This window comes from Myotis daubentonii, chromosome 7 (genome assembly GCF_963259705.1).
Source record: "Myotis daubentonii chromosome 7, mMyoDau2.1, whole genome shotgun sequence".
In the NCBI taxonomy this organism is placed as follows: domain Eukaryota; kingdom Metazoa; phylum Chordata; class Mammalia; order Chiroptera; family Vespertilionidae; genus Myotis; species Myotis daubentonii.
In genome coordinates this window covers 44950789-44978339 of record NC_081846.1, presented here as the reverse complement: position 1 = coordinate 44978339, position 27551 = coordinate 44950789, and the positions used below count along the sequence as shown (strand labels likewise).

General features: G+C 39.1%; 1 protein-coding gene across 3 annotated transcripts in view; it reads right to left on the bottom strand.

Annotated features, from left to right (window-relative positions):
• Nucleotides 1–27551, bottom strand: part of OLA1 (Obg like ATPase 1) — a 170122-nt gene that overhangs the window by 3655 nt on the left and 138916 nt on the right. For all 3 annotated transcript variants that reach the window (XM_059704041.1, XM_059704042.1, XM_059704043.1), the window contains exons 8-10: nt 3296–3436; nt 2512–2608; nt 352–474 (exon numbers count right to left, since the gene is read on the bottom strand). In XM_059704041.1, coding sequence (XP_059560024.1) covers nt 352–474; nt 2512–2608; nt 3296–3436 — 361 coding nt within the window. The remainder of the gene's footprint in view (nt 1–351; nt 475–2511; nt 2609–3295; nt 3437–27551) is intronic.

Here is a 27551-nt window from a genome sequence, read left to right as displayed (position 1 = left end):
AACCATGAAGTTTCAGTAAGAACAGATTTTCTGTCCCTTTGAATTAATCACAAGTATATAATACTACTTCTACTTTAGATATTCAAATGTAATAAATATAATTCTTCACTGGCCATCAGTGAACAAATTCTTTTTTGAAATTATTTATAATTACTTAAAACTAGTTTATTTTTTTCAGTTTTAGAAAAACACAATTCACACATTTTTAAAATTATCTAAAAGCATGTAAACATCTACAGCTGTTCAACCAGTGGTTAGTAACACTAAACCCTGATACACTCATTATTCATTTTAATCATGAGTATCTTCCTATTAGTAAAAATTACAAAATATGAAACTATAATTCCTTACCTTGACTGCATTTTCAGAACCTTCCTCTTTAAAATCATCATATTTCATTACTTCAGCCATAATGAATCCTTTTTCAAAGTCTGTGTGAATCTTTCCTGCAGCTTGAGGAGCCTTCGTCCCTTTCTTTGAAAAGACCAGAGAAAACTAATTGCATTTAAGATGATGATTGTAAGCGTCGAGTTTCTTTTTTCTGATCTGTAGTTGTGGCCAACTTAAACTTAGTTTAATACCAGTGAAGATGTCAGGTACACAATTAGTACCTTTCCAACACTGGACACTGTCTGTGTAGCAGATTTATCACAGACAGATCAGTAGATATTAAAGAAGCATAGCTTTGTTTTTTCCTAACAGTCAGTCATCCATAGTTTTATTGATTTAGATGCAGTGGTTTGGTTTTGGCCTGTGTTTCATTTCGATTTTCTATTCTTCACAATGGAAAAAATAAGGATTTTAAAGTAACTTTTAAGATATATTAGCAAAGGTTTTAAAAAGAAAAAGCCTTGAAATTTTCGGTACATCTAAAGAATATAAAAAATCAATATATAAAAATTTAAAAGATATTTTCCAACAAATCATATATATAAAATATATGTTTAGCAAATAATTTTGAAATTCATATAATAAAAATTTTGAGCATTTTACATTGCACACCCTGCCATCATGTAGAAAAATTCAAGTCGATGTAGGAAGAGAAATGTCTTGTAATTACCGCATATGTTAAATTACAAGGACATACATTCCAGACACACACAACCATGGAAAGAAATCTGAGAAATAATGGTGACCTAAAGACTGCTTAATAAAGCATGTTAAAGTGATAAGAAGTCTGACACTATAAAGCACAGTTTTTACAATAAAAGATGTATTGGGTTAATATGGCTACTCACTGATGCTTACCTGACTAAATATCTTACCACATTAAATCATGGATACTTACAATCAGTCTTAAGATAAACCAGCTTTCAACATTTTCAAGTCCAGAACACATTATCTTTCCTGTTACACATACTTCAGTCCAGAAGTTTTAAGGCTTTAAAATATATAGTAAAAATAAACCCTGGCAATTTATTTACCAACTCGGATTTGCTTTGACATTATTTTATAAGTCTATATAAAAGGACCTTGGTTAGAAATCAGTCAAACATTTTTCTTTTTTACAAAGAGGAGAGGAAATAAAAGAAAAGTGAATCTCACATTCACACAACACATTTAACATCATGTTGAACTGCCTCCATGTTCCTATCCACATTAAATCAAAATAAATGTAACAATAAATTGCGGTAGTCAGTGCAAACAGAAATCAAAGCAGCACTAAAATTACTCATGTAGCATATATTTAAAAAGCACAATAAAAGAAAGAATAAACAGTATTTCTAAAAGTTCTGACATAATTTTTACATTCTATAACACTATGTGGGACTATATATATTTCAAAATATTTTTCAATAGTAACTACCATATTATAATACATTTACATTTAAAAGCAAGCCATTACAGTTCAGTTTCTATTGTCCTCTGGGAATAAATTAGTCATTCTTTTTGGTTCTAATCAGTACACATCAGTATTTAAAATACATATCCATTTTTAAAGAAGAAAGATTGAATATATAACATTGAAAAAATAAACACTACCTCTATGAATTCAAATTACAAAAGGCATGAATTATTGCGCATTGAGTTTAGCTCTTTGAGCCCAACTGTATATCTATGAAGAGCATAATGATGTCATATGGCTTTTATTGCTGAAAATGTAATCCGAGCAAAGCAAAGGAGGAAAGAACCACCCGCAACCCAAACAAACTTAGCGAATACAAAATGAAAAGCAACATCAATTCCACTGCAGACAAACCCAGTCACACAGATTAAGCAAGCACAATACTGGTGCGTCTTATCTCTGACCGCAGGAGGAGGGTAGACAGATTCTACAGGATGAAGAAATTCAGACTATGTAATAGGCAGAATCAATTGTTACCTGCCTCAATCAATGCCGCTCCACTTTCACTGTTCAGCAGCTCACAAATAATTAAAGTTATCCTGGACAAAAACCTCATCTGTAATGACTAGCTAACCGCCACCATGACAAACTTCAAAGTCAGTGATATCAATCTGAATTCAATAGTGTGGAACTGGATATAGCTGATGAATAAGTATGAATCTTACCCTGATGGTCCATGCACGCACTTCATCTGGGCCTGCAGTGAAAAAGTATTCTAGTTGGAGTGCTGCAAACCCAGCCTTAATGATCTTTGGCAAAGCGCTGAAATAAAATGAAACAAATTCACTCAACATATAAGTTAATTGTGCCATAGATTGGTACAGAGCTAAAATTATTCATTTCAAGTAGAAAATGTTAAAGATACTAGTAAATGACCATTCATCTTTCTAATGCTCTTGAAGAGGTCAGAAAGCATATAACTATTTCTAAAAAACCCTTTTAAAACTGATTCTAATTGTATTAGTCTGAATATGTCATTTTGAATTGTTTACTACAAAAAAAGAAAAACCCGATTTACCCATTCTACGATGATTTCCTCCAATATTAATTATTTCCAGGATGTGGGTCATGAAAGCAAAATTATTTGATTGAAATCCAATGTTTAAACAATATATTAACGGTTACTCAGAAAAAATTCAGGCAACTGATTCACCTTTTCCCCTCCCCCACTGAACATGACGAAAGAGTTTTGGCGATCATTCCTTCTCAAAAATATACATAACTAATACCTATGTTATAATTAAAACACTGTACAGAGATGACAGATGACAGTTAAAAACTTAATTTAAAATAAATCTTTTCACTCTGTCTCATGGTAAAGAAAGGAGAAGATTCCCTCTTTATAATGGTAATTACTCTGTCATTTATTATTCTATCAGCGCAAGCAATTAAATTACTGCAAGGAAATAGTTGATAATAAAGTGTAGGGAAAATGAATGCTAAATTAACCTTTGTGTCGTGTTCGCTTCCAGATACTGCTGTCTCTCCTCAGCACTCAATTCTTGCAACTTGAGTTCCAAGGCCCCACTAAAAGGAATGACCAAGGCACCTGGGTCAGACTTGTCCACCCACTCTTTGATTTTTATCAACCTGTAGACAAAAAAGGGCACAACATTATCTTGTAGTGCATGCATGACTGTACCACATTCATTATTATCAAGTAGCACATACATATTCATAAGAATTGCACGGTTTTATGATGCCATCTTTTTGTGTATAGCTTTCCAAGGTCAAGGCATTAACAGGCAGCAATTGCTTCAGGTATACACCATAATATTTTACTGCAATTTAGTTTTACTTTAGCACATCATCTATAGAAACTATTACACAAATATTTTAAAACTTTTAAAAGTTACACTAATTTTGTTCAGTGTTAACATCTGTGCCCTTGAAAACCTCAATTTTGATTTATTTTCCTTACTTTACAAAGCAAATTTTCAAAAAACAAAGTTTGTTTGTATAGAAATCAAACCTAAAAGTGCCAGCTAATTTTGAGGAGTCTTTGGCAAATAATTACTTCTACCCAAATATCTATAATTCTTGCTTTAGTTCCTTCTTAGATGACCAAGAATTTACATTAGTATTGTTTTTGAGGGATATTTTTGCTAATTAAAACAAACATGTCCAGAAATACACATTAACAAGCCTAGCTGATTATGTACACACTGCTCTTACAAATCTCACTTTTGTAGGATCATGAGTACAGAACTGCAGAGGAAATAAATTCCTTTGAATTCAAAATGGGTTGAAAAGCCAAATCAGTTAGGAAATTGATACCAAGTGTTATTTAAAAAGATGACTTGAACCCCTCTCCCCCCAAAGCATGGAGTATTCTGACAAAGTAGCAGTTAGAACATAAGTGAAATAAGTATAAATGAATATATTAACCAGATCCCGATCCTACCACTTTACTAGTTTTTTTCCTTGGGCAAGTTACTGAACCTTTCTAAGCCTCAGTTTCCTCATCTCTAAAAATGGAGATAATAGTACATATTATACTGTAAAGAACCTAGAAAAGTAATGCCTGGCATATAGTAAACAAGTATTAACAGAAATAATATCATTAATTTTCATTCTCAGATAATCATAGTATGTATACCTATAATTCTGAAATAGATTTAGTATAGAACTGAATATAAATTTCATAGAAATTTATACTAATGTATACCATGAAGAGTTCCACTAGTCTCCCATATTTAGACCAAGGTTTTAATAGCCACTATTGCAAAAGAAAAAAAACCACAAAACTGGCAGGAATTCTTTAATTAATCAATGTTAAGGTCACTTTAGGGGAAAAGACACACAAGAATTAAATCACAGTCATTAACACTCACCGATCAAAGAAAATGGCAGAGAATCAGAGTTATTAGAAAATTAAAAATATATGTAGCTTACTAAATAGGATTTACAATGGGATAAAGGCTTGGTATATGCTTGTTTTACAAGGCTAACTATAGTTTATTTAATATGTCATCAGTGGTTCTTGCTCTTCATAATTTTTTTTTTCTCCTTTTGGTCACATCCTTTCACAGACCAGCCCAATAAATAGATGAATAAAGATTTGTTTTAGTGTCCTTTAAAATAGGAAATCCAAGCTAGATATTTTCTTAGCCAAAATTATGAAGGGCAGGTTAAGGAAAAAAAAGGAAAATTTAATTTGATATTTTGCCTATTCTAAGTTACATCATAGATTTAAACAAAACTGTACATTAAAATGTAACATACATTTATGATACATCAGATACGATCAAGTATGTAATTAAAAAAGATCACATACCAAATACAGATTCAATGAAAGTTTAATAAAGCAAACCCATGTAAAAGGATAAAATATCATATACATTTTGTTTCATAAATATGGTCAACATAACTAATAAAGCTAGAACTGTTATGAAATAATAAGAAATAATTACTTTGGCTAAAACATCAAGTCAGAATAACAATAGTTCTACCCTGTCATTCTAACAGCCTTTCCTGCAGAGTCTTTAGAAGGATTATTTGCATTCCTCAGGTGCTCTATTGTACAATTCAGATGAATAAAGACTTACAAATCATTTTTCTACTGCCAATGGGAGACTTTGATCTGGTGAATACACCATTGTACCTTAACTATAATTGGCAAAAAACCTGACAGTGTAGAGCATCACAAGCTTAATAACAAAGGAGAATATCTCAAAGTGTTGACAGATGATCTTCATAATGCAGAAGCAGAGCTGGTACATTTTAGCAATAAATGAGCACTGAGGTCTAAAGGTCTCTAAAGTGACTGACATCAGACCTGCTATAGCCTCACTAAAAGAAAAAGGTACCGTAGCACTCTCCGTAAAGTGAGTTAGGTTCTTTGCCTGCAAGCTTCACTTTTGTGACTTTCACTGTCACAGAAAACACAGGGAAGATGAAAAGTGAGGTAGGTTCTTTGGTTGTCTGCTTTACTTTTGTTACTTTTACTATCAAACAAAAGTGAGAAATATCCCAGAGTGATTTTTAATTAAATATTTGAAATAAACAATGGGTAATTTAAGAAATATAACTCAATTTCAAGATTACTGATTGAAATACATAACATAACTATTAGACCTGATGGTTACAAAAGTGTGTTAATGAGGCCAAGATCACAAGTCTGAACCCCATTGGGACCATTTACCTTTTGCAGAAAAATGTCTATTCTATTGCTACAAACCATGCCCCAAACTATAGCTAGTCATCTAAAGAATGTGGGCTACTGGCACATGAGGGATATTGAAAAATCAAAGTTGAGCTCAGTATCACTACTAGAAAAACAATTTCAAGTATATTCTACCAAAGTGACTGAATAATAATCTCCATATACAAACGTTAACAGATGTCTGAAACCTATGCAATTGTTAGTGATCAAAATAATGATAATATTGTCATAGACCATCTAACTATGAGTGGAGAAGAAACATTCAAGACAACACACTCCCAAAGAGTTAAATTGTAAAGACTTTCATAAAATGTATTCATTTTACAAATTTATATGAACAGAGAGTAGTGCAATAGGATCCATCCTCTTATGGAGTCAGAGCCACACTGCTTTCCCCAAAGTCTTATGCGTGACAAATGGGAAGAGGAACAGCCACTAGTTGTATTTCTCTCCCTGGTAATGAAGCAAAAGGACAAGCAGGGACAATCAGTTTTAAGACTAAAAGGGTGATGCTTTGAGATACACTAGTTGGGATATGTTTGATTCTTTGGCAGAATGAGATCTTTATTATTAAGTTAGAATTAGATTTCTCAAAGACTGTGTCTCAAATTTACCTTCAGTTTTATGATCTTAGCCAGTCTTGAAATCCAGATTCTATCATTTGATTTTCCTAGGGTTAGTTTATATTGTATTTGACTTCCCAGGTACTAATTTTTATTTCTAAAAATTCTATTTGTTACTCTTTCAAATCTACCCACTCTTTTTTTAGATAACATTTTACTCTTTGTTTAATGAATTCTTAGTCCCTTTCAATCTTTTCAGCAGATTAATTTAAAAGTTCCTTTCAGACTGCTCTAGTTACTTCTGATTTCTCAGGTATAACTTTGCCCGTACCATTTGTCATCTGCTAACCTCTGACAACAATTGGCTCCTGTGTATGTGCTGTGTTGTTTTGGGGTGTGAGGTCATTTGGCAGCAGCAGTTATGTAGTTATGTTCCAAGGGAATGTGTGGTCCCCAAGTTGTTGAGATACACGTATATCTACGCTATAGTTTTATGGTTGTTGCTTCTAGGGAAAGACCTATAGTGTCTTGGGCTCTGGGTCCTTTTAAGGCTTAGTGTTTCAGCACTTGGTTTATTGGTAATGCAAATCAAAGGCCCCTACCTCGTATAGTGCAGTCCAGTCTCTAATTTCCTGAGATTAACAGTTTCCTCCCTTGTTCAGAAGGGGTGGGAGTGGGGACATTTTTCATTTGTCTGATTATGGAAAGGATAGCTTTTTCTAGGCTTTATGAGAGAGCCTTGTTCCAGCAGCACCTGTAGCATAAGGCCTGTGCCGGACTTAGTCCTACTAAAAGTATATGGACATATAAACTTAATTTTCCCTGAGGGCCATAAACTGTTGCTTCATTCTCTACTGTCAATGGGTCCTCTTGGTTTTGGGCATCTAGAGAATCCTTTTTCTTGCTTTCAAGTCCCACCATGTGTTCTAAAAATACCACACCATCATCAAAATAACCTTTTCTGGTTATTTTCTCTGGTGTTTCTACACATTAGAAACAAGAGGGAATTTCTCATATTGGCTCAGTCTACCATCTTAACTCAAAGCTCTCCATACTAGAGTTACATCCTTCATTTTACTGTGTTCTAATACAATAGCTTTCAACATTTTTTGACTATCACCCACAGGAAGAAATCGATTTCATACTTGATTCAAACATATGGTGCACAGACATTATTTTTATACACATATCCAAATAGATACAGGTTTCACAAAACAATACTTATCTTTATAATGGGAAATAAAATAATCCCAATGGTACTATTTTGAATTAAACTAAATTCTTGCAACTTAAAATAATCCCTGAAGTAGTTTTCTCTAATATACTTTAATAAGAACTTTAATTTATTCTTTTCTATACTTCATGTCCACCTAGCCATTCAACCACCCTCAGCTACTCAAATTCTAATTATATTTTCTAAAAATCTTTTAAAGATGGCTCAATCTAGCACTAAAGCTGAGTTACATTATCATTTCTATCTTTATTGAGTAATAGAACTCTCTCAAATCTGTGTATTCTACTTTACAACATCAAAGTATGTTTAAAATCTTTGAAGTTGTTACATATGCCAATATTAGGTCCTTATACACACCTTACATAGTTTTGTGTGTGAATCTAGGTCTTGACTTTTTAAAAAAAATCAGCAGTGATATGTTTCTGACTGAATATAACAGCTGGCAAGACCATATGTTAATAGCAGAAAATGATGCAACTTACACAAAGGAGGATCCAGAACTGGTTTATTCGGTGACTTGACATCATTCAGTAAATGTTACTAAGGACCTGACCTTTACTAAGCTAGTTCCCCTCAAGTTATTCATGGTATGGATGCACCATAAATCCAGGGGACATGGATAAACAGTGAGGTCATTTCTAGTCTCCCCCTTTATTAGAAATGTGGTTTACTCCCATTTCTATGAAAACTGTTCAGCCCAGCCGGTGTGGCTCAGGTTGAGTGTCGACCCATGCACCAAGAGGTTGCTGGTTTCAATTCCCTGACCAGGTTGCAGGCTTGATCCCTAGTAGGGGGCATGCAAGAGGCAGCGGATAGATGATTCTCTCTCATTGATGTTTCTATCTTTCTTCCCTCTCCTTTCCTTTCTCTCTTTAAAATCAATAAAAACATAAAAAAAGAGATTAAGGCTTATGGAAGGTAAGGTTATTTTTTTCAAGATGACAAACATTATTTAGTCAATCCAGTTATCTTACAAATGGCAATAAATAATACTGAAAACCTGCACTAAAAGTAATAGCACAAACTACATACAAACTAAAACATGTACCATAAATAATATTCATTCACAGTAAATAAATTAGCTCTAGAAAATAAAAAATTCCCAACTCTTAAAAATTCTTTGTTGAATAAAAGTTATTAGAATGGGTTTATTAATTGGGGGGGAGGGGGGGAGAAAGAAGAAGAAATACCAAAAAGGTAATCTACTTATATAAAAACCCGGGGTGTAACATCACATCCAGAAGCGCGACCAAGCGGAAGGAAGTCAGTCCTGGAGGGGTCGTCTTGGAAACGGCTGCGCCCTCCCCCAGCTGTTTCCCGGAGGGTGAGGATTCAGGCAGGAACCCGCCCTCAGAGCGGAGCGTGGAAGTACTGAGTCCGGCCTTCAAACCAGACCCTGACAGTAGGGAGGAGGCAGCCCCATTCCTCACAGAATCTGCTGTTGGATAGCTTGCTGTCAGTGGCCTGCCATCCAGGAACCCCATTCACCTGCACCCCGGACCCTGACAGGAGGGAGGAGGGAGCCCCATTCCTCAAGGAATCCACAGGTGGCCAGCTTGCTGTCATGGGCCTGCCAGCTAGGAATCCTATTCACCTGCATATCTGTATAAAGTTTTAATACATTATATTAGAGGTCGTGGTGGTACTGTTTTACCCACAGCGTCTACAGGAATTGTTGCAAATTAACTTCTCGGTAGAAGCACCTTTCATTCCCAATATAAATTACCGATTCCATTCAATGAAACTTCAATTTCTAGACTCAATATAAAGAGTGAAGTTGCTAAAACTATTAAAAAGGCCCAACTTCTCATTATTGATGAATGCACCATGGCATCCAGTCATGCTATAAACGCCATAGACAGATTACTAAGAGAAATTTGAATGTTGTATTTGGTGGGAAAGTTCTCCTTCTTGGAGGGGATTTTCGACAGATCTCAGTATTGTACCACATGCTATGTGATCGGCCATAGTACAAACGAGTTTAAAGTACCGCAATGTTTGGGGATGTTTCAGAAAGTTGTCTCTTACAACAAATATGAGATCAGAGGATTCTGCTTATAGTGGCTGGTTAGTAAAACTTGGAGATGTTAAACTTGATAGCAGTTTTCATTTAGGAATGGATATTATTGAAATCCCCTGTGAAATGATTTGTAATGGATCTATTACTGAAGCTAACTTTGGAAATACTGTATCTATAGATAATATTAAAAATATATCTAAACGTGCAATTCTTTGTCCAAAAAATGAGCATGTTCAAAAATTAAATGAAGACATTTTGGATATACTCGATGGAGATTTTCACACATATTTGAGTGATGATTCCATTGATTCCACAGATGATGCTGAAAAGGAAAATTTTCCCATTGAATTTCTTAATAGTATTACTCCTTTGGGAATGCTGTGTCATAAATTAAAATTGAAAGTGGGTGCAATCATCATGCTATTGAGAAATCTTAATAGTAAATGGGGTCTTTGTACCAGATTATCAAAAGATTACAACCTAACATTATCGAAGCTGAAGTATTAACAGGATATGCAGAGAGAGAGGTTATTCTGATCCCAAGAATTAATTTGTCCCCATCAGACACTGGCCTCCCATTTAAATTGATTCGACGACAGTTTCCCGTGATGCCAGCATTTGTGATGACTATTAATAAATCACAAGGACAAACTCTAGACAGAGTAGGCATATTCCTACCTGAACCCGTTTTTGCACATGGTCAGTTATATGTTGCTTTCTCTTGAGTTTGAAGAGCATGTGACGTTACAGTTAAAGTTCTAAATACTTCATCACAAGGGAAATTAGTCAAGCACTCTGAAAGTGTTTTCACTCTTAATGTGGTGTACAGGGAGATATTAGAATAAGTTTAATCACTTTATCAGTCATTGTTTGCATCACTGTTGTTTTTAAAGCACGTTTTTGTTGTTTTCATATGATGTTTTTATCATTTTTATATCATGCCTCTGTTGTTGTTATATCCTTTTGTTACTGTTTATTTATTAATTTATATATTATTTTCATACACATTTTACTAATTTCCTTTCATCTCTCACACTTCTATTATAGAGAAAGGGCAAATAGCAATATTAAAATATCTCCGCTAATTAATTCCTTTTTTAAAAAAAATATATTTTATTGATTTTTTTATAGAGAGGAAGGGAGAGGAATAGAGAGTTAGAAACATCAATGAGAGAGAAACATCGATCAGCTGCCTCCTGCACACTCCCCACTGGGGATGTGCCCACAACCAAGGTACATGCCCTTGACTGGAATCGAACCCGGGACACTTGAGTCTGAAGGCCGATGCTCTATCCACTGAGCCAAACCAGTTAGGGCAATTAATTCCCTTTTAATGTGCACGAATTTCATGCACCGGGCTACTAGTTTCTAGTATAACTGACTAGGGGCCCAGTGCACAAAATTCGTGCATGGGGGGTGGGGGGGAGTGGGTGGGTCCCTCAGCCCGACCTGCGCCCTCTCCAATCTAGGAGCCCTCAGAGGAGCCCTCTTCAATCCAGGAGTTTCTGTCTGTCTTTGCAATCATATGAGCGAATTGTCTGAGACCCCAACCCAGTTTGGTTTGGTGCTCACAGAATAATAGAGTTCTTTTTTTCCTTTGCTCCATTGGTGGAGATTTCCTAGAAGTTGCAGGATTCTTCCTTTTAATTTTTCCTCAACACTCTGACTTATGTCTCTCACCTTTGCTTTCCCTCATCCTCCAACCACAACAGTAACTTGCTCCAGGCTCACTTTGCTCTAGTGCAGTGGTTTTCAACTTTGGCTGCACATTAGAATCACCTGGGAATCTTTACAAAGAAACAGAATTTCCGGAGGATGAGGCCCAGAAATCAGGATTTTAAAAAGATTCCCAGGTGATTCTAATGTGCAGCCAAGGTTGAGAACCACTGCAGTGTCTAGGACAGGGGTGGGCAAGCTTTTTGACTCAAGGGCCACAATGGGTTCTTAAACTGGACTGGAGGGCCGGAACAAAAGCATGGATGGAGTGTTTGTGTGAACTAATACATGTTAACACTGCTGCTGATGAAGGAGCGGAGGGGAGAGCAAGAGAACCCTCCGCTCTTTCGGCTCCGCAGGCCGGATAGAACAGCCAAACATGGCTGGTCTAGGAGATCCTGCAACACGTCTGCCACCAGAACAACGATTCCCAGCATTCCTGGTGCTCCCCGCGCTCTGGGCTTCTGCTTCTGGTCCAGGGGCTGCCACCAGAACTACGATTCCCAGAATTCCTGGTGCTCTCTGGGCTCTTGGTTTCTGCTTCCGGTCCAGGGGCTGCAGAAACCAAAAGGACTGGGAACTCCAGCCACCCCCAGGCTAGGCTGACAGGAATGGACATTTCAGTAGCATCCCCGGGACCCCGGCCGCTTGGCACTAGCGCGTGCACTGGCCACAGGCTTGGAGTGGACGGGGTCCCTGGGATGCCCGCCACATCACCCTGCCTATGTGGCGGGTGGGCGGGCGTCCCACCCCGCCCCGGCTGCTTGGTACCTGAGCGCATGTGCACTGCCCTCCGGCCCACCAGCTTTGCTGGGTTAATTTGCATACCTACTCCTGATTGGCTGTGGGCATCACAGAGGGACAATCAATTTACATATTTGTCTTATTATTAGTATAGATTAGTGTCTGGAAAGTAATCTCTCTTCTAAAAGAGTTCCCCATCTTTGATGTAGGTAATAAACTTCAAGTTTCAGTGTACTTATCCAACTTCACAGAGTTATACAGAATAACAATTATAACTCTGCTTCTCAGAGTGTGGCACATCACTTGGGTGCTAGTTAGAAACACAGAATCTCATAATCTGCATTTTAATAAGGAATTTCTTTTTTTAAAAAATATTTTATTGATTTTTTACAGAGAGGAAGGGAGAGAGATAGAGAGTTAGAAACATCGATGAGAGAGAAACATCGATCAGCTGCCTCCTGCACATCTCCTACTGGGGATGTGCCCGCAACCCAGGTACATGCCCTTGACCGGAATCGAACCTAGGACCTTTCAGTCCGCAGGCCGACGCTCTATCCACTGAGCCAAACCGGTTTCAGCTTAATAAGGTATTTCTTATGCATGTTAAACTTTCAGAAACACTGAACTAGTAAAGGACTGAAAATAAAAGCACATTAACTGAAAGCATAAAAATGTCTAAGATAACTCTGAAGACCAACTGGTAACTAAGCAGATGATGATTACCTACCCCACTGACCCCACTGATAAGAGAGGAGTGAGAATAATAGAAAAACTCCTGCTTACATCTCCCAGGCTCAAAAACCACAAGAGGGAAAAGTCACTAGAATTTCAGGAAGTCTGAGGAAAATGTTTGCTCTGAATCCCCTGCAATGTCAAAGAAGTTCCAGATTCATAATAAGAAAAATTAACCAATAGAAATATCTAAAAATAATTAATTTAGATACTTTTTACTTTATAAGACATAATTATCCCTCTCTCATTCTAATAAGACTTAATACCTGGGAAAACATTTGTAGTAAGTTAGCTTTAGAGTCTAGATTCAAATAAGAAGTGATTCCAGCAGAGAGGACTTTCATGGACTCTGAATTCATAATAAGTAAAAGGGATATTACCACAAATTGTTCGCTATGAGGGCCTCACAGAACCACTCTCTGGAAAACCACATTCATTTTGGGGTCACTATGATAAAATAGTATTTGTATACATACATTACTATATATATATATATATATATATATATATATATATATATATATATATATATATGGGTGTGTGTGTGCATAGAAAAGAAAAATTCTAGAGAAATGCACATTCCTTTTGCAGCAAATAAACAATGGGTTTCAGGTTTTCTGTTTCAAGGATCAACAAGCTTTCTGACTCTAATGGCAACTGGAAGGTTATGAGGAAATTGAAATGATAGGTGTTATGACAAGCAGACAATCTTAAAAGCAAATTGGAAAAATTGGAATATATTGATCCCAACACTTTGGGCTCACCATGACTCTGGGATTTCTTCTCTTAATATGCCCTAAAAAATGCAATTAATCTGTGTAACATGCAACAACTGTATGGAAATAATTTCTATAATAAAAAGGCCCCCTTAAAAAATATCTTGCAATGAATAAACAAGAGGAAACATCAGGGTTAATTAGTTGAGTAAGTCATAGTAATCCCATTCTCCAGCTGGCAACTGGTTTGAGAGTGGGCATGGGAACCAGTTCTGGTCAATGGGGCAAGAGGGAAAACCCAGGGAAAGATCAAAAGGTTTCCTTTGGCTCTTAAAAAGACAAGTGTCTGCTGTCCCGTCTGTCTGGATCTTACCCCAGGAATGCCAGCATTTTGTGACCTCAAGAGTGGAAGTGGGGAAAGATGAGAAAAAACCTTTTTCTTGATAATATAACAGGACACTGAATTAACCAACCCTGGAGACAACCTACCCTGGATCTTATTAATATGTACTGGGATTGTCTTTGTTATTTGTAGCTGAAAGCATTCTCATACTGGTATTCCTCATTTAAGTATATGACTGCAGCTCCTCTTAACAATGATTTTTACTCCAACTTATTAGATGAGAACCTGCAACCCAGGTATGAACCCTTGACGAGAACCAAACACTCAACCTTTGGTACGCTCAACCTTTGGTACCCTCGACCTTTGGTGCGCGGGTCGATGGTCTAACCACAGAATAACACCAGCCAGTGCTCCAATTTATTAAAAAATTTTTGTTGTTGTTTGTTAATCCTCACCCGAGGATATTTTCCCATTGATTTTTAGAGAGAGTGGAAGAGAGCAGGAAAGAGAGAGAATATTTATGTGAGAGAAACACATCGGTTGGTTGCCTCCTGCATGAACTAGAACCAGGGCCTGGGCCAGGGAGGAGCCTGCAATCTAGGTACCCTTGATTGGAATCAAACCGGGGACCCTTTGGTTCGCAGGCACTCTATCCACTGAGCCAAACTGGCCAGGGCCCAATTTATTCTTTAAGAAACTAGCTCTTGCAGAGCTTTCTCTGAGCTTATATATGGATAAAAGCTTTTACTATCCACACTATACCCTATACCAGTGATGGCAAACCTTTTGAGCTTGGCGTGTCAGCATTTTGAAAAACCCTAACTTAACTCTGGTGCTGTGTCATATATAGAATTTTTTTTATATTTGCAACCATAGTAAAACAAATATTTATATTTTTGATATTTATTTTATATATTTAAATGCCATTTAACAAAGAAAAATCAACCAAAAAAATGAGTTCGCGTGTCACCTCTGACATGCGTGTCATAGGTTTGCCATCACTGCCCTATACTATAAACTACCCATTTTCTTACCACCTCCCACTACACACTAAAACAAAATGTCTTTAGAACAGGAGCTTGTCTTTCTTCCCTGACATATCCCCAGAACTCTCCTGGCACAGCATCTGGCACATAGTGGATGTTCAAACATTTTCTGAATGAATAACATGGTGGAAATAGTTTAGCTAATAACTAGTTGAGTGACCAGAAGGCAATTATTTAAGGCCTTTTAGCTTTAATTTACTCATCTGCAAACTAATGAGTAGTTTTCAAACTGTTCTTGGTTCCCTAAAGATGCTTCCAAGGTGCTAGGAGGAGAAAGGGTGGAGGGCAAGAGAAGAAGAAACAGGGAGGCTCTGCATCCTCCACTCTTGAATTTCAACCAGAGCTGCATAATTATATTTCTTCTTTTTTTAAAATATATATATATATATATATATATATATATATATATATATATATATATATATATTTTATTGATTTTTTACAGAGAGGAAGGGAGAGAGTTAGAAACATCAATGAGAGAGAAGCATCGATCAGCTGCCTCCTGCACACCTCCTACTGGGGATGTGCTTGCAACCAAGGTACATGCCCTTGACCGGAATCGAACCCGGGACCTTTCAGTCAGCAGGCCGACGCTCTATCCACTGAGCCAAACCGGTTATGGCTATATTTCTTCTTTTTTAAAAAGATGATGTTGTTGTTAATCTCTACCAGAGGATATCTACACTAATAAAAGAGAAAAATGGTAATTGGCGTACGATGATACCCTTTTCATTGGCTAATCAGGGATATATGCAAAATAACTGCCAACAAGATGGCGGTTAACTGCCAACAAGATGGCGGTTAATTTGCATATGTAGGCACAATGCAGGGAGGCGAAAGGGAAAGCAGGAAGAAGCCCTCTGCCACTGACAGTGATCAGAAACCCAGGGGGGAGCTAAGAGCTGGGGGGCAGGGCAAAGGCGGCCCTGGGGCCGCCTTTGCCCTGCCCCCCAGCCATGATCAGAGAATCAGGCACCTTTTCCGCCCTGGCCAGTGATAGCAGGAAGTAGGGGTGGAGCCAGCGATGGGAGCTGGACACGGTCGAAGCTGGCAGTCCCAGGAGCTAGGGGCCCCTTGCCTGGGCCTAAAGCGGAGCCCACGATTGCGGGGCCGCTGCAGCTGTGGGTCCCCGCTGCCCGAGCCGGACGCCTCAGCCAGAGGCGTTAGGCCTGGGCAGGGGCGGAGCCTGCAACCGTGGGGAGTTGGGGGTCCCCTGCCCAGGCTTGACACCTCTGCCGGAGGCCTCAGGCCTGGTCAAGGGGCCGATCCGGTGATTGGTGATTGGAGGGTGATGAAGGTCAACTCCTCTGGCCGAGGCATCAGGCCTGGGCGGGGGGCTGAGACGGGGATTGGGGGGATATGATGGTCCCCTTGCCCAGACCTGAAGCCTGGGTCAGAGGCGTCAGGCTTGGGTGGGGGGTGGAGCAAGCGATCAGAGGGAGATGGGGGTCCCCTGCCCAGGCATGATTCCTGGGCCAGAGGCCTCAGGCCTGGGCGGGGGCCAGAGCCAGTGATTGGGGGGAGATGGGGGTCCCCTGTCCAAGCCTGACACCTCTGGTGGAGGCGTCAGGCCTGGGCAAGGGGCCGATCAGGTGATCAGAGGGTGATGGGGGTCTACGCCTCTGGCTGAGGCATCAGGCCTGGGCAAGGGGCAGAGCCAGCAATCGGAGGGGGCTGGGGGCAGAACCAGTGATCGGGGGAAATGAGGGTCCCCTGCCCAGGCCTGTCGCCTCTGTCAGAGGCGTCAGGCCTGGGCAAGGGGCCGATCCTGCGATTGGAGGGTGATGGGGGTCAACGCCTGAGGGCTCCCAGTATGTGAGAGGGGGCAGGCTGGGCTGAGGGACACTCCCCCGCCCCCCACACCCAGTGCACGAATTTCGTGCACCGGGCCCCTAGTCTATACTAATAAAAGGGTAATATGCTAATTAGACTGGATAGACTAGACGTCTTCTGGACATCCTTCCGGACAAAGCCATGGCAGCGGTGGCCGAGGCAGAATCCGTAAGGGGGATTTGGCAGGCCGGGGAGAGCAGTTAGAGGCAATCAGGCCAGCAGGGGAGAGCAGTTAGAAGCGATCAGGCAGGCAGGAGAGAGCAGTTAGGGGCGATCTGGCCGGCAGGGGAGAGCAGTTAGGAGCGATCAGGCAGGCAGGAGAGAGCAGTTAGGGGAGATCTGGCCGGCAGGGGAGAGCAGTTAGGGGCAATCAGGCCAGCAGGGGAGAGCAGTTAGGGGCGATCAGGCAGGCAGGCAGAGGCAGTTAGGGACAATCAGGCAGGCCGGCAGGCAGAGGCAGTTATGAGCGATCAGGCAGGCAGGCAGAGGCAGTTAGGGATGATCAAGCAGGCAGGCAGAGTGGTTAAGGACGATCAGGCAAGCAGGCAGGCAGGCAGGCAGGCAGGAGAGTGGTTAGGAGCCAGAGGTCCTGGATTGTGAGAGCGATGTCTGACTGCTGGTTTAGGCCTGATCCCACAGGACATCCCCTGTGGGGTCCCAGATGGGAGAGGGTGCTGGGCAGGCTGAGGGACCCCGTCCCCCCTGTGCACGAATTTTGTGTACCAGGCCTCTAGTCCTATATAATAAAAGCCTAATATGCTAAGTGTCTTTCGACTGTTTGACCAGTCACTATGATGTACACTGACCACTAGGGAGCAGACACTCCAACTGGGGGATTAGCTTGCTGCTGGGGTCTTGGCTGATCAGGACTGGGCAAGACAAGGCCGGACACGCCCTGGAGCCCTCCTGCGGCCCCTCCCCAGCCGGCCAATCTCCCGTGGTCCCTCCCCGGTCTCTAAAATATTGCTTCTAATTAATTTCTTTTCAAATGTGCACAAATCCGTGCACCGGGCATCTAGTCTATATATATAAAAGGCTAATATGCTAAGTGTCCGACCATCCAGCCGGTCACTATGATGCACACTGACCACCAAGGGGCAGACACTCAACACAGGAGCTGCCGTGATGCACACAGAGAAACCACACCATGGACCTGGCGCCCACAAAGCAACACTCAGCTTCCCCCAAGTGGGACACAGGCCCCGCCACCACCCCGAGCGACAGCCCACCAAATTGCAGCTGAAACTGTTGAGATCCCATGGTGCAAAATGCAGCCCACAGCCCAGCCCAGAAATGGTGGCTGTGGGCGCTGGGTAATGATGTCATGCAGCAACACCCAGCTTCCTCTCCCTAGTGACGACTAGCCTCCTTGCAGTTTCTTCAGCCCAGGAACATGACTTGCTTTATAGCCAGGTGCAAACATTTCACACTTTAACCAAATGTCTGTAAAGCGTTTTCCTGTGCCTCATCTCATTTGATCCTCACAGAAGTCCTGGAGCATGTAGATAGGAGACTCAGTGGAATCGTATTTTCTTTCATTAGATTTAGAAAGCTTAGAAACTTGACCCAACTGAAAAGAAGTAAGAAATGGTGGACCTTGAAAATGACTTCAGGTTTTCTCACTGCGCAAAATATAGTCAAACACTGCTGCAGTTAAATATTTTACCCTTTTTCTCCCTGTGTGATCTACAATAATAATCTGCTTCATGTTGATATTTACTGCTATGTTGCTGACAATTACCTAAAAGAGAAGCTGGAGTGCTTCACTGGGCTGGAAAAAGTTTAGCTAAATCAGAAAGCAGATCTAATTATGCAAATTTATTCTATACATGTAAAAGGCTAAGTTGACTCGTGCATGTGTGATACATATAAAGCTCTTGCTGGCGCCAATCGCATGCGTGTGTTTTGATGTGTCATTGTCAATCGTGAATTTGGTTGACACTTCTATTATAGAGAAAGGGCGAATAGTGATATTAAAATATTTCTTCTAATTCATTTCCTTTCAATGTGCACAAATTCGTGCACCGGGCTTCTAGTGTGAGTGTGTGAGTGTGTGTGTGTGTGTGTGTGTGTGTGTGTATATTAGATCAATCAATTGATATCTAGTATCAATATATATACTAGATATATATACTAGATCAAATATACTATATATTTTTATTGATTTGAGAGAGGAAGGGAGAGGGAGAGGGAGAGAGAGAAACATCAATGATGAGAGAGAATCATTGGAATCATTGATTGGTTGCTTCCTACACACCCCCACACTGGGGATCTAGCCCATAACCCAGGCATGTGCCCTGACCAGGAATTGAACAGTGATTTCCTGGTTCACAGGTCAATGTTCAACCACTGAGACATGCCAGCTGGGCCATCAGAGTGGGAGAGAGGGAAGAAGGGAGGGGTGGAGGGAGGGGGAGAAAGAGAGAGAGAGAGAGAGAGAGAGAGAGAGAGAGAGAGAGAGAGACTGGTTACCTCCCAGGACCTGACCAGGGCTGGGGATCACACCTGCAACCCAGGTACATGTCCTTGATTGGAATCAAACCTGAGACCCTTCAGTCCGCAGGGCAACATTCTAACCACTGAGAAAACCAGGTAGGGCCATTTTATCATATTTTAATAAAAGATTCTCTTTTCCTATTTTTTTGTCACTCCCTATTCCCTCACCTTGACTTACTTTTCTTTATAGCGCTTATGATCTTAATGTTTACAGTCTTCCTCCCAGCATTAGTGAACCCTCTTCACCCAGTTATTAGGGCAAGGAGCCTTTTGAATATTTTGTTCACTGCATTATCTCCAGCACCACCACAGATGCTAGGTGAATGTTGGGTGGATCAATGAATACGAGTAAATTAAGTTGAAAGTTAATCTAAAAAAGAATAGGTAAACAAACACTCGGAAGTGCATACATATGATTCTTACAGACCTTAGCTACCTGTCTTTTCTGGCAGAGTCAACCTATAGACATTAATAAGCTATAGTTGACTTGACTAGGAGATATGCATGTTTATTAGCTAGAATAATAAAGTTTAAAATAATACCAACAGAACATGGAGGAAACATACCTAATTCAAGTTCAATTACATAAACAAAAATTCATAGTGTAGTGTAGTTATTTTGATTCCCAAGATAATCTATGGCTTGATCTACTTGTAATTCAAATCTGAACATCAAGGTTCATTATGAATGTACCAAAATGAGCATCTCAAATGTTAAGATGTTCCCTGAGTCTCAGGCTACTAAGTTATGATTTGTGTTCATCTTAAGTAGCCCCAAGCTGGGTACATTTTTGACACTTTAGAGCAGTGTTTCTCAAAATATAAGTTTCTGGATCACCTGTGAATCTAGAACTCTATAAGAAAACCTAGATTTATAATCTCTGGAAGTAGGATTTGTACCCAATCCTTACAACACTTTGCACTCTATATTCTATATTCTAGTCTTAAATATTACATATAAAAATATTCTGTAATTAAAGTTGTCATGAGGTACAAAACCAATTACCTACAGCTTGAGACAATAAAAAACTTTGTCAGCTGCAAGAATAGTTCCCAACTATGTTATGATCCTATAGATAAAATGAAATTGCTTTTGGCCATGGGACCCAGGGATAAAGTATTTTTCCTTCCACTTTTGTGCAAAGAGGAAGACACCAGGTTTATACAATCCATAATCAAAACATAAACTTATAGGGGGAATTACATATCTTGATTTAACTACTACAGGTATCTTTTTGAGAGAATGTACTTGTATCAGAAATCAGACTTCCACATCCAGATTCCTTATGAAGATAAAGACTACCCTCTGATATCTTGAGAGAGGAGAGAAAATGCTTGGAATAAGAGTGAGTACATGTAGTATATATATGGGGGATGGGGGAGACAGAGAAGGAAGGAGGGAGAAAAAGACACAGAGAGAGGGAGAGAGTGAGGGAAGGAGAGGAAGAGGGAGGAGAGAGTGGGTGAGGGAAGGAAAGAATGCATTCTAACATGTGTCATCGTGGTGCATAGTGTGTCAAGAAATGCAAAACCATAAACATGATAAAAACTTCAGTATTGAGTCTTTTTGAGATTGGCCTAAACTTATGAAGGGCTTATAAATTATAAAAACTAAACAAACATGGGAATATATTTAACAAAAGAAGTGTACTTGTACATGAAAACTACAAAGCATTGCTGACAGACATTAAAGACAGTAAGTGGAAAGAAGTGTGTTCATGGATTTGAAGACAATATTGTTAAGATGGCAATATTCCCCAAATTGAACAACAGATTCAATGTGATCTATCAAAATTCCAGCTGCCTTTTGTGCAGAAATTGACAGGCCTATTCTAAAATTTTGTAAAAAATAAAAAATCCAAGTAACCAAAACAATCTTGAAAAAGAAAATTTGGGACATATTTTTCTAATGAAAAACTACTATAAGACAAGAGTAATCAAGACTACATAGGACTGGTATAAAGCTAGACATATAGATCAATGGGACAGAAATGAGAGTTCAGAAATAAACTCCATACATCTACAGTCAATTTATTTTTAAAAATATTTTAATTGTGGTAGAAAAAAATATAAAATGAACCATCTTAATTATGTACAGTTTAGTATCATAAACTATATTCACACTGTTGTGTAATGAATCTTGAGCTTTTTCATCTTATAAATTGAAATTTTATACCCACTGAACACCTGTTTCTCACTCCAGCCCAGCCCCTGGTTCTACTTTCCGTTTCTATAAGTTTAACTATTTTAGACACCTCTTACAGGAGAGTTATATAGTTTTTGTCTTTTTGTGATTGGCTTATTTCACTTAGCATAATGTCCTCAAGGCTCATCCACATTGTAGCATGACAGGATTTCCTTCTACTTTAAGGCTGAATAATATTTCATTGTATGTATAGATAACATTTATTTATCCACTCATTCAGTGATGGTCATTTGGGTTGTTTTACTTGTTGACTATTGTGAACAAGGCTGCAAAGAACATGGGTATGCAGATATCTCTTCAAGATCCTGTTTTTAATTTTTTTGGACATATACCCAGAAGTAGCATTGCTAGATTATATGGTGATTATATTTTTAGTTTTAAAAGAAACCTCCATACTGTTTTTCATAGTGGTTATACCATTTTTCATTCCTACCAACACTGTACAGTGTTCCAATTTCTCCACATCTTTGACAACACTTATTTTCTTTTCATAGTGGCCATTTTAATTGATGTGAAATGATTCGTATCTCATGGTTTTGATTCACGTTTCTCTAATAATTAGTAATGTTGAACATCTTTTCATATGCTTGTTGGCCACTTGTAGATCTTCTTTGGAGAAAAGTTTATTCAATCCTTTACCCATTTTTTAAATTGGGTTATTTGTTTTTGTTTGTTATTAAGTTTATATTATAGTCAACCAATATTTACAAGGATACCAAAACAACTAAATGGGGAAAAAATAGTCTGACCTTCTTGTAGAGATAGTAGTGATTAATAGAAAAAGCATAGAGTTTGAAGTAAGGCAAATATCAATTCAAATTCCAGCTAAATCTTATACTAGTTATAAGATCCTGGGAAAATCATTAAAGTTTCCTGAACCTTAGTTTAATCACCTGTAACACAAATAATACCTATCCTTACAGGTAAATATAGTCTTAAGGTGCCTAGAACACAGGAGGCCTTCAAACCTTAGTCCCTACTCTTAGCTGTCTCCTATCAGTGAGGGGTCATTCATTCTCAATAATTACTGCAGAGTTAAAAATACTGTTAGATTGCCTGCAAGGAAAGAATGAGAGTTCTTTTTAAAAATCGGATCTGTATTTCTGGGAAGAAGTCTTGCCTAAACAATTCTCTATAGATAGGGAGGTAACTAGAAGGGAAAGAATTCAAGCACAATGACTGCAAATATATATATATATATTAACTGTGTGTACTAATAAGCATTATGCTAGATCTTGGGAATGCAACTTTGAAAAAGGGAGTGTAGGGAGGGGAGGAAAACATACATAATTATAAAAGAGCACAAGTGATATGACAGGAAGTAATGTGCCACAGACATAATGAGGAGAGGGGTGCACAATCTCAAGGAAGATTTTGAAAAAAGAAACCAATATACATAATAATGTTTTCAGTTATCTATATATATAAAAACCTAAGCGCCCGTCTGACCATTAGCTATGATGTGCAATGACCACCAGGGGGCAGACTCTCCTCCGACCAGTAGCTATGATGTGCACTGACTACCAGGGGGCACTCAACACTGAGCTACAGTGACTTGGCAGCTGCAGTTCTCAGGTGACGCACCTGGAACCAGAAAGGAGGGAGCCCAATTCTGGGGTGTGTCACCCGAGAACCACCCTCTCACAACCCAGGACCCCTTGGGGGATGTCGGAGAGCGGGTTTCAGCCTGATCCCCACAGGCCAGGCCAAGGGACCCCACTGGTGCACGAATCCGTGCACCGGGCCTCTAGTATAATTATAACATTTCCTCAAGTTAATTTAGTTATAATAGAAAAAGCAGAAAAGGAAAGAATGTTTCTTCATGATAGAGCTGAAATTCTCTGGGGCCATTAAAAAAGTAAGAAACCCCCAAGGGAAAAATTAATATGGGTATGTATGTCAGAATCCATTTGCACAGACCTTCTTTTCCAAATGGATCTTTCTTCCTGAAGTTGTTCTTAATTCAGCCTCCGGAGGATGCCTCCATCTTCCAACAAAGAAGACCATTCACTCATGATTCCATTAATCCAAGCCTCTATTACCATGTGGGGTACATGTGAATTTCACAAAGGAGTAGACACAGAAGGATACACCCCCAAGGAAAATAGTCAATGTGAAAAAGGGAAAGTCACTGTTTCTGTGTCTGTTGAGAAAAGGGATTTGGGGGCAGGAAAGAAACAAGAAGCACTGAAAAAGAGAAAAGCTCTTATACAAACTTCAATAGTTGCAATAGGTGCATGAAACTATTCTTATCTCTATATATAAAAGCCCAGTTACTGGAACAGTGGAATGACCAGAATGACCGGTGGCTATGACGCACACTGCAGCAGCCAACCAGCCTGATCTGGGCCCCAACCGGCGCCCCCACGGCCGGCCCAGTCCCTGATCAGCCCCCAACACCCTGATTGGGGGATGGGCCAGTTGCTAACTGCCCGCGGCCCCTCTCCCTGGTGGCCCAGCCCACTGGGTCCCCATTGGGGCAGCCGGTCGGACCCCACCTTTGCACAAATTCATGCACCGGGCCTCTAGTTAACATATCTTTGCAGCAGTGCTAAATGCCACCATGTTAGAGAAGAAGTGCCTTTTCCCTACTACAGTGTGGTATGCAATCTGTGGCAAAACTTTCAGCTGCTTCTAAAAGAACTTATTCTCTATTGTACGGATGTTTACTTTAACAAAATTCAGTGTGCATAGTCCTAAAGTGCAAATTTGCTTAATGGAATATTTTTAACAGAAGAAAAGGAATAATTGGGAAACATGTAGAAGTAGAATCACATCTATCAAAATTTGTAGTTGATGTTATAGCTTGTCCTAGCAAGCAATAATAAACCAGAGTCTATTATTTTACTGAAAAGACATTGTATGCAAAACCAACTTTAAAAAAAATATATTTTTTTATTGATTTTAGAGAGGAAGGGAGAGGGAGTGAGAGATAGAAACATCAATGATGAGAGAATCACTGATTGGCTGCCTCTTGCATGCCCCACAGTGGGAATCCAGCCTGTAACCCGGGCATGTGCCCTGACCGGGAATTGAGCCATGACCTCCTGGTTCATAGGTTGATGCTCAACCACTGAGCCATGCTGGCCGGGCCAAAACTAACTTTTAAAATACAAAAGTTAATTCATTTTAATGGCAGGTTCCTATAATAAAAGGACTCTCACAGGCAATACCTTTGCAAAGGGAGGCAGTATAGAATATGGTTACAGAGAACTGGGGCCAAACAGAGCAGGGATCCTAGTCACATCATGGAAGCTTTCTCAAGTCTGTTTTCTCACCTGTAAGTATAGATAGTAACGGCCATCTACTTCAGAGGGTTGTGAAGATTCAATGAGAAAGTGCACATGAAATGCTTAGCTTGGTATCTGTCACAAGGTAAGTGCTCAATATATATGTACAGGGTGGGGCAAAAGTAGGTTTACAGCTGTGAGTACATGAAATAGTTTATTCTTGTACTATTATTCATTAATTATGGTGTTACTTTCCATATGCACAACTATAAACCTACTTTTGTCACACCCTATAGATGGGCTATTATTATTTATAAAGTGAAGTATGGCTTTGTTTTTTTTAAGGCTCAATGTTCAGACCATAATTCCTTAAGCAGAATTGTGTTTATTTACCTGTAATCCAGCTACTAATCAGATTTATTCTGAGAAGGCAGGTCTAAGTACTAACCATTACAAAATTTATTTAGGGCATTTTTAATTTATTTTCCTCCTTAAACTGTCCTGTCTGCTGTATAAGAAAAATGGCAAGTTTTGCTACTTATTGCTGAATGATATTCCCATACTTTCTAAGAAGAAGCAAAAAATTATTTAGGTTGTAGATATCACATATGAAATAGACTTGAGATAAACCAGTAGGAAGCATACTTGACTTTTCTATAATTTCTAAGACAATATTATTCAAAGTAGTCAGTCTAGTAACCATGTGTTTCTTGGCTCTGGGTACAAAAAGCAGCTTCTCACAACCTGTTCCCTGGCCATATTGGAAAAGACAAAACTGACGGAACATTTATTCCTTTGCTCCCGTTCCCAATTTAAAGGTTTTTCTCTACCACCCTGATGCATTGCCTGCTATATTTACCTACTGTTTTAAATGAATTCACTTGAAAAGTGTACTCATTTTTTTAATGGTGCTTTCTGATGAAGTTATTCATTATAATGAAGTCCAATTTTTCCTTTATGGTTAGTGCTTTTGTTTCTCATTCAAGATATCTTACCCTATCCCAATGTGTAAAGATACGCTCCTGAGTTTCAATGAAGGACTAAGGACTTAGAAAAGGCAGAGTGAACATGTTTAAAGCACACCAGGATGCCCTAGAGATGAAAAGAAGCTGCAGAGTCGAGGATGATAAGCTAGGAGACTGCTCCCTAACTCAAAGACGAAGTGATGAGGGTGTAGTCTTGGGTTGATAAGCAGTGCAATTGAAGAGGAAGGGATGACGAAGGGCCAGATATAGAAGAAAAAAGATAGAATTTAGTGATTAAGTGACTATGGTGTATGAAAGATTTTAAAAGGATTTGAAGAATTTATACCTAAAAGATTCAGAGTGCTAGGACGACTAACAAAGATTAGAAAATCTGAAAGTAGATTCCACTATGAATGGATTATAGGGAAAAATAAGTTTAGTTTTATAAATATTTAGCTTCATAATGATAATGGAGTAACCAAATGCAATTTTCTTGTTAACAGGAATAAAGAAACTTGAAAAGGGCTAAGAGGTGAAACTAAGGCTGTAGATTTGCGAATCATTAGCCAAGAACAGTGCTTCTCAAAGTAACATCCATGTACCAGCAGCACCTAGAACTTGCTGGACATGACAATTCTCAGGCCTCATCCCAGACCTACTGAATCAGAAACTCGGGATGGGGGGAGACGACGACAGCAATCTGTGTTTTAAGAAATTCTCCAGATGATTTGAATGCATACTAAAGTTTGAGAACCACCAGCATATAGATTAGAGTTGAAGGCATTGAAGGCCAAGGGCAAGGAAAAAAATTAAAAATCACTTAATTACTGATCCCTAGGGAAGAGGTATGGCAGAGAAAAATCAGTAAAGAGAAGAGATTACCAGTGAAGACTAACATACGTGTTACCCAAAAGCCAAGCAAAAGAGAATGTCATCAAGTTTCTAAGCACAGTTTATTCTGAAAGGGCAGAGACAGAAAACAGAAACAGGTACACAGAATAGAGTGTTCTTTCATCTATGTTAGACCCCTTCACTCCTCCTCCCAATAGGGGTAATACTGTTTTGAGGGAAAATACTCAGGATATATTTTCCATACTAGCTTTTGTTTAACTAAGGGAAATCTGCAAACAAAGTAATAAAAATATTACTACACAACCACATTTCTTTTAAAAGGAAAGGAGCAACTGACAGGTATCTTACATATATAATTTCATGTAATACCTATATAACTCTTTCAAAGGGAAAGCAGAGAATGGGCTACAGTGTAAAAAGCAAGCAGGGTCAATATAAGTTGTTCTAAAGATTGGACAAATAACACCATGCTTCTACGCTGATGGGAAAAACTGACAATGTGGGAGAGAGAAGGAACCACTGCAGTGGGTGAATGGGAACATACAATCACGTGCACAACTGAAAGGTTGTCTTGGTTAAGTGCACTGACCTGGGGTCAGTAAATCACTGCACATGTGTGTATGGCCCACAGGGTGAGAATGGTTTTTACATTTTAAAAAAAGTGAATCATTTTGATTTTCAGGAAGTAGGTAGATAAATGTGTGGGTTAGTTTGAGCATTATAGGACTTCTTTTCTTTCTGAGGAGACATACTTTCTACACAATGTCCCAAATAAAGGCTGTGCCACCATCCTGAGCAAAGCTCCCACTATGAGAAACTTCTAACTTGGAAGGTCTTTATATTTT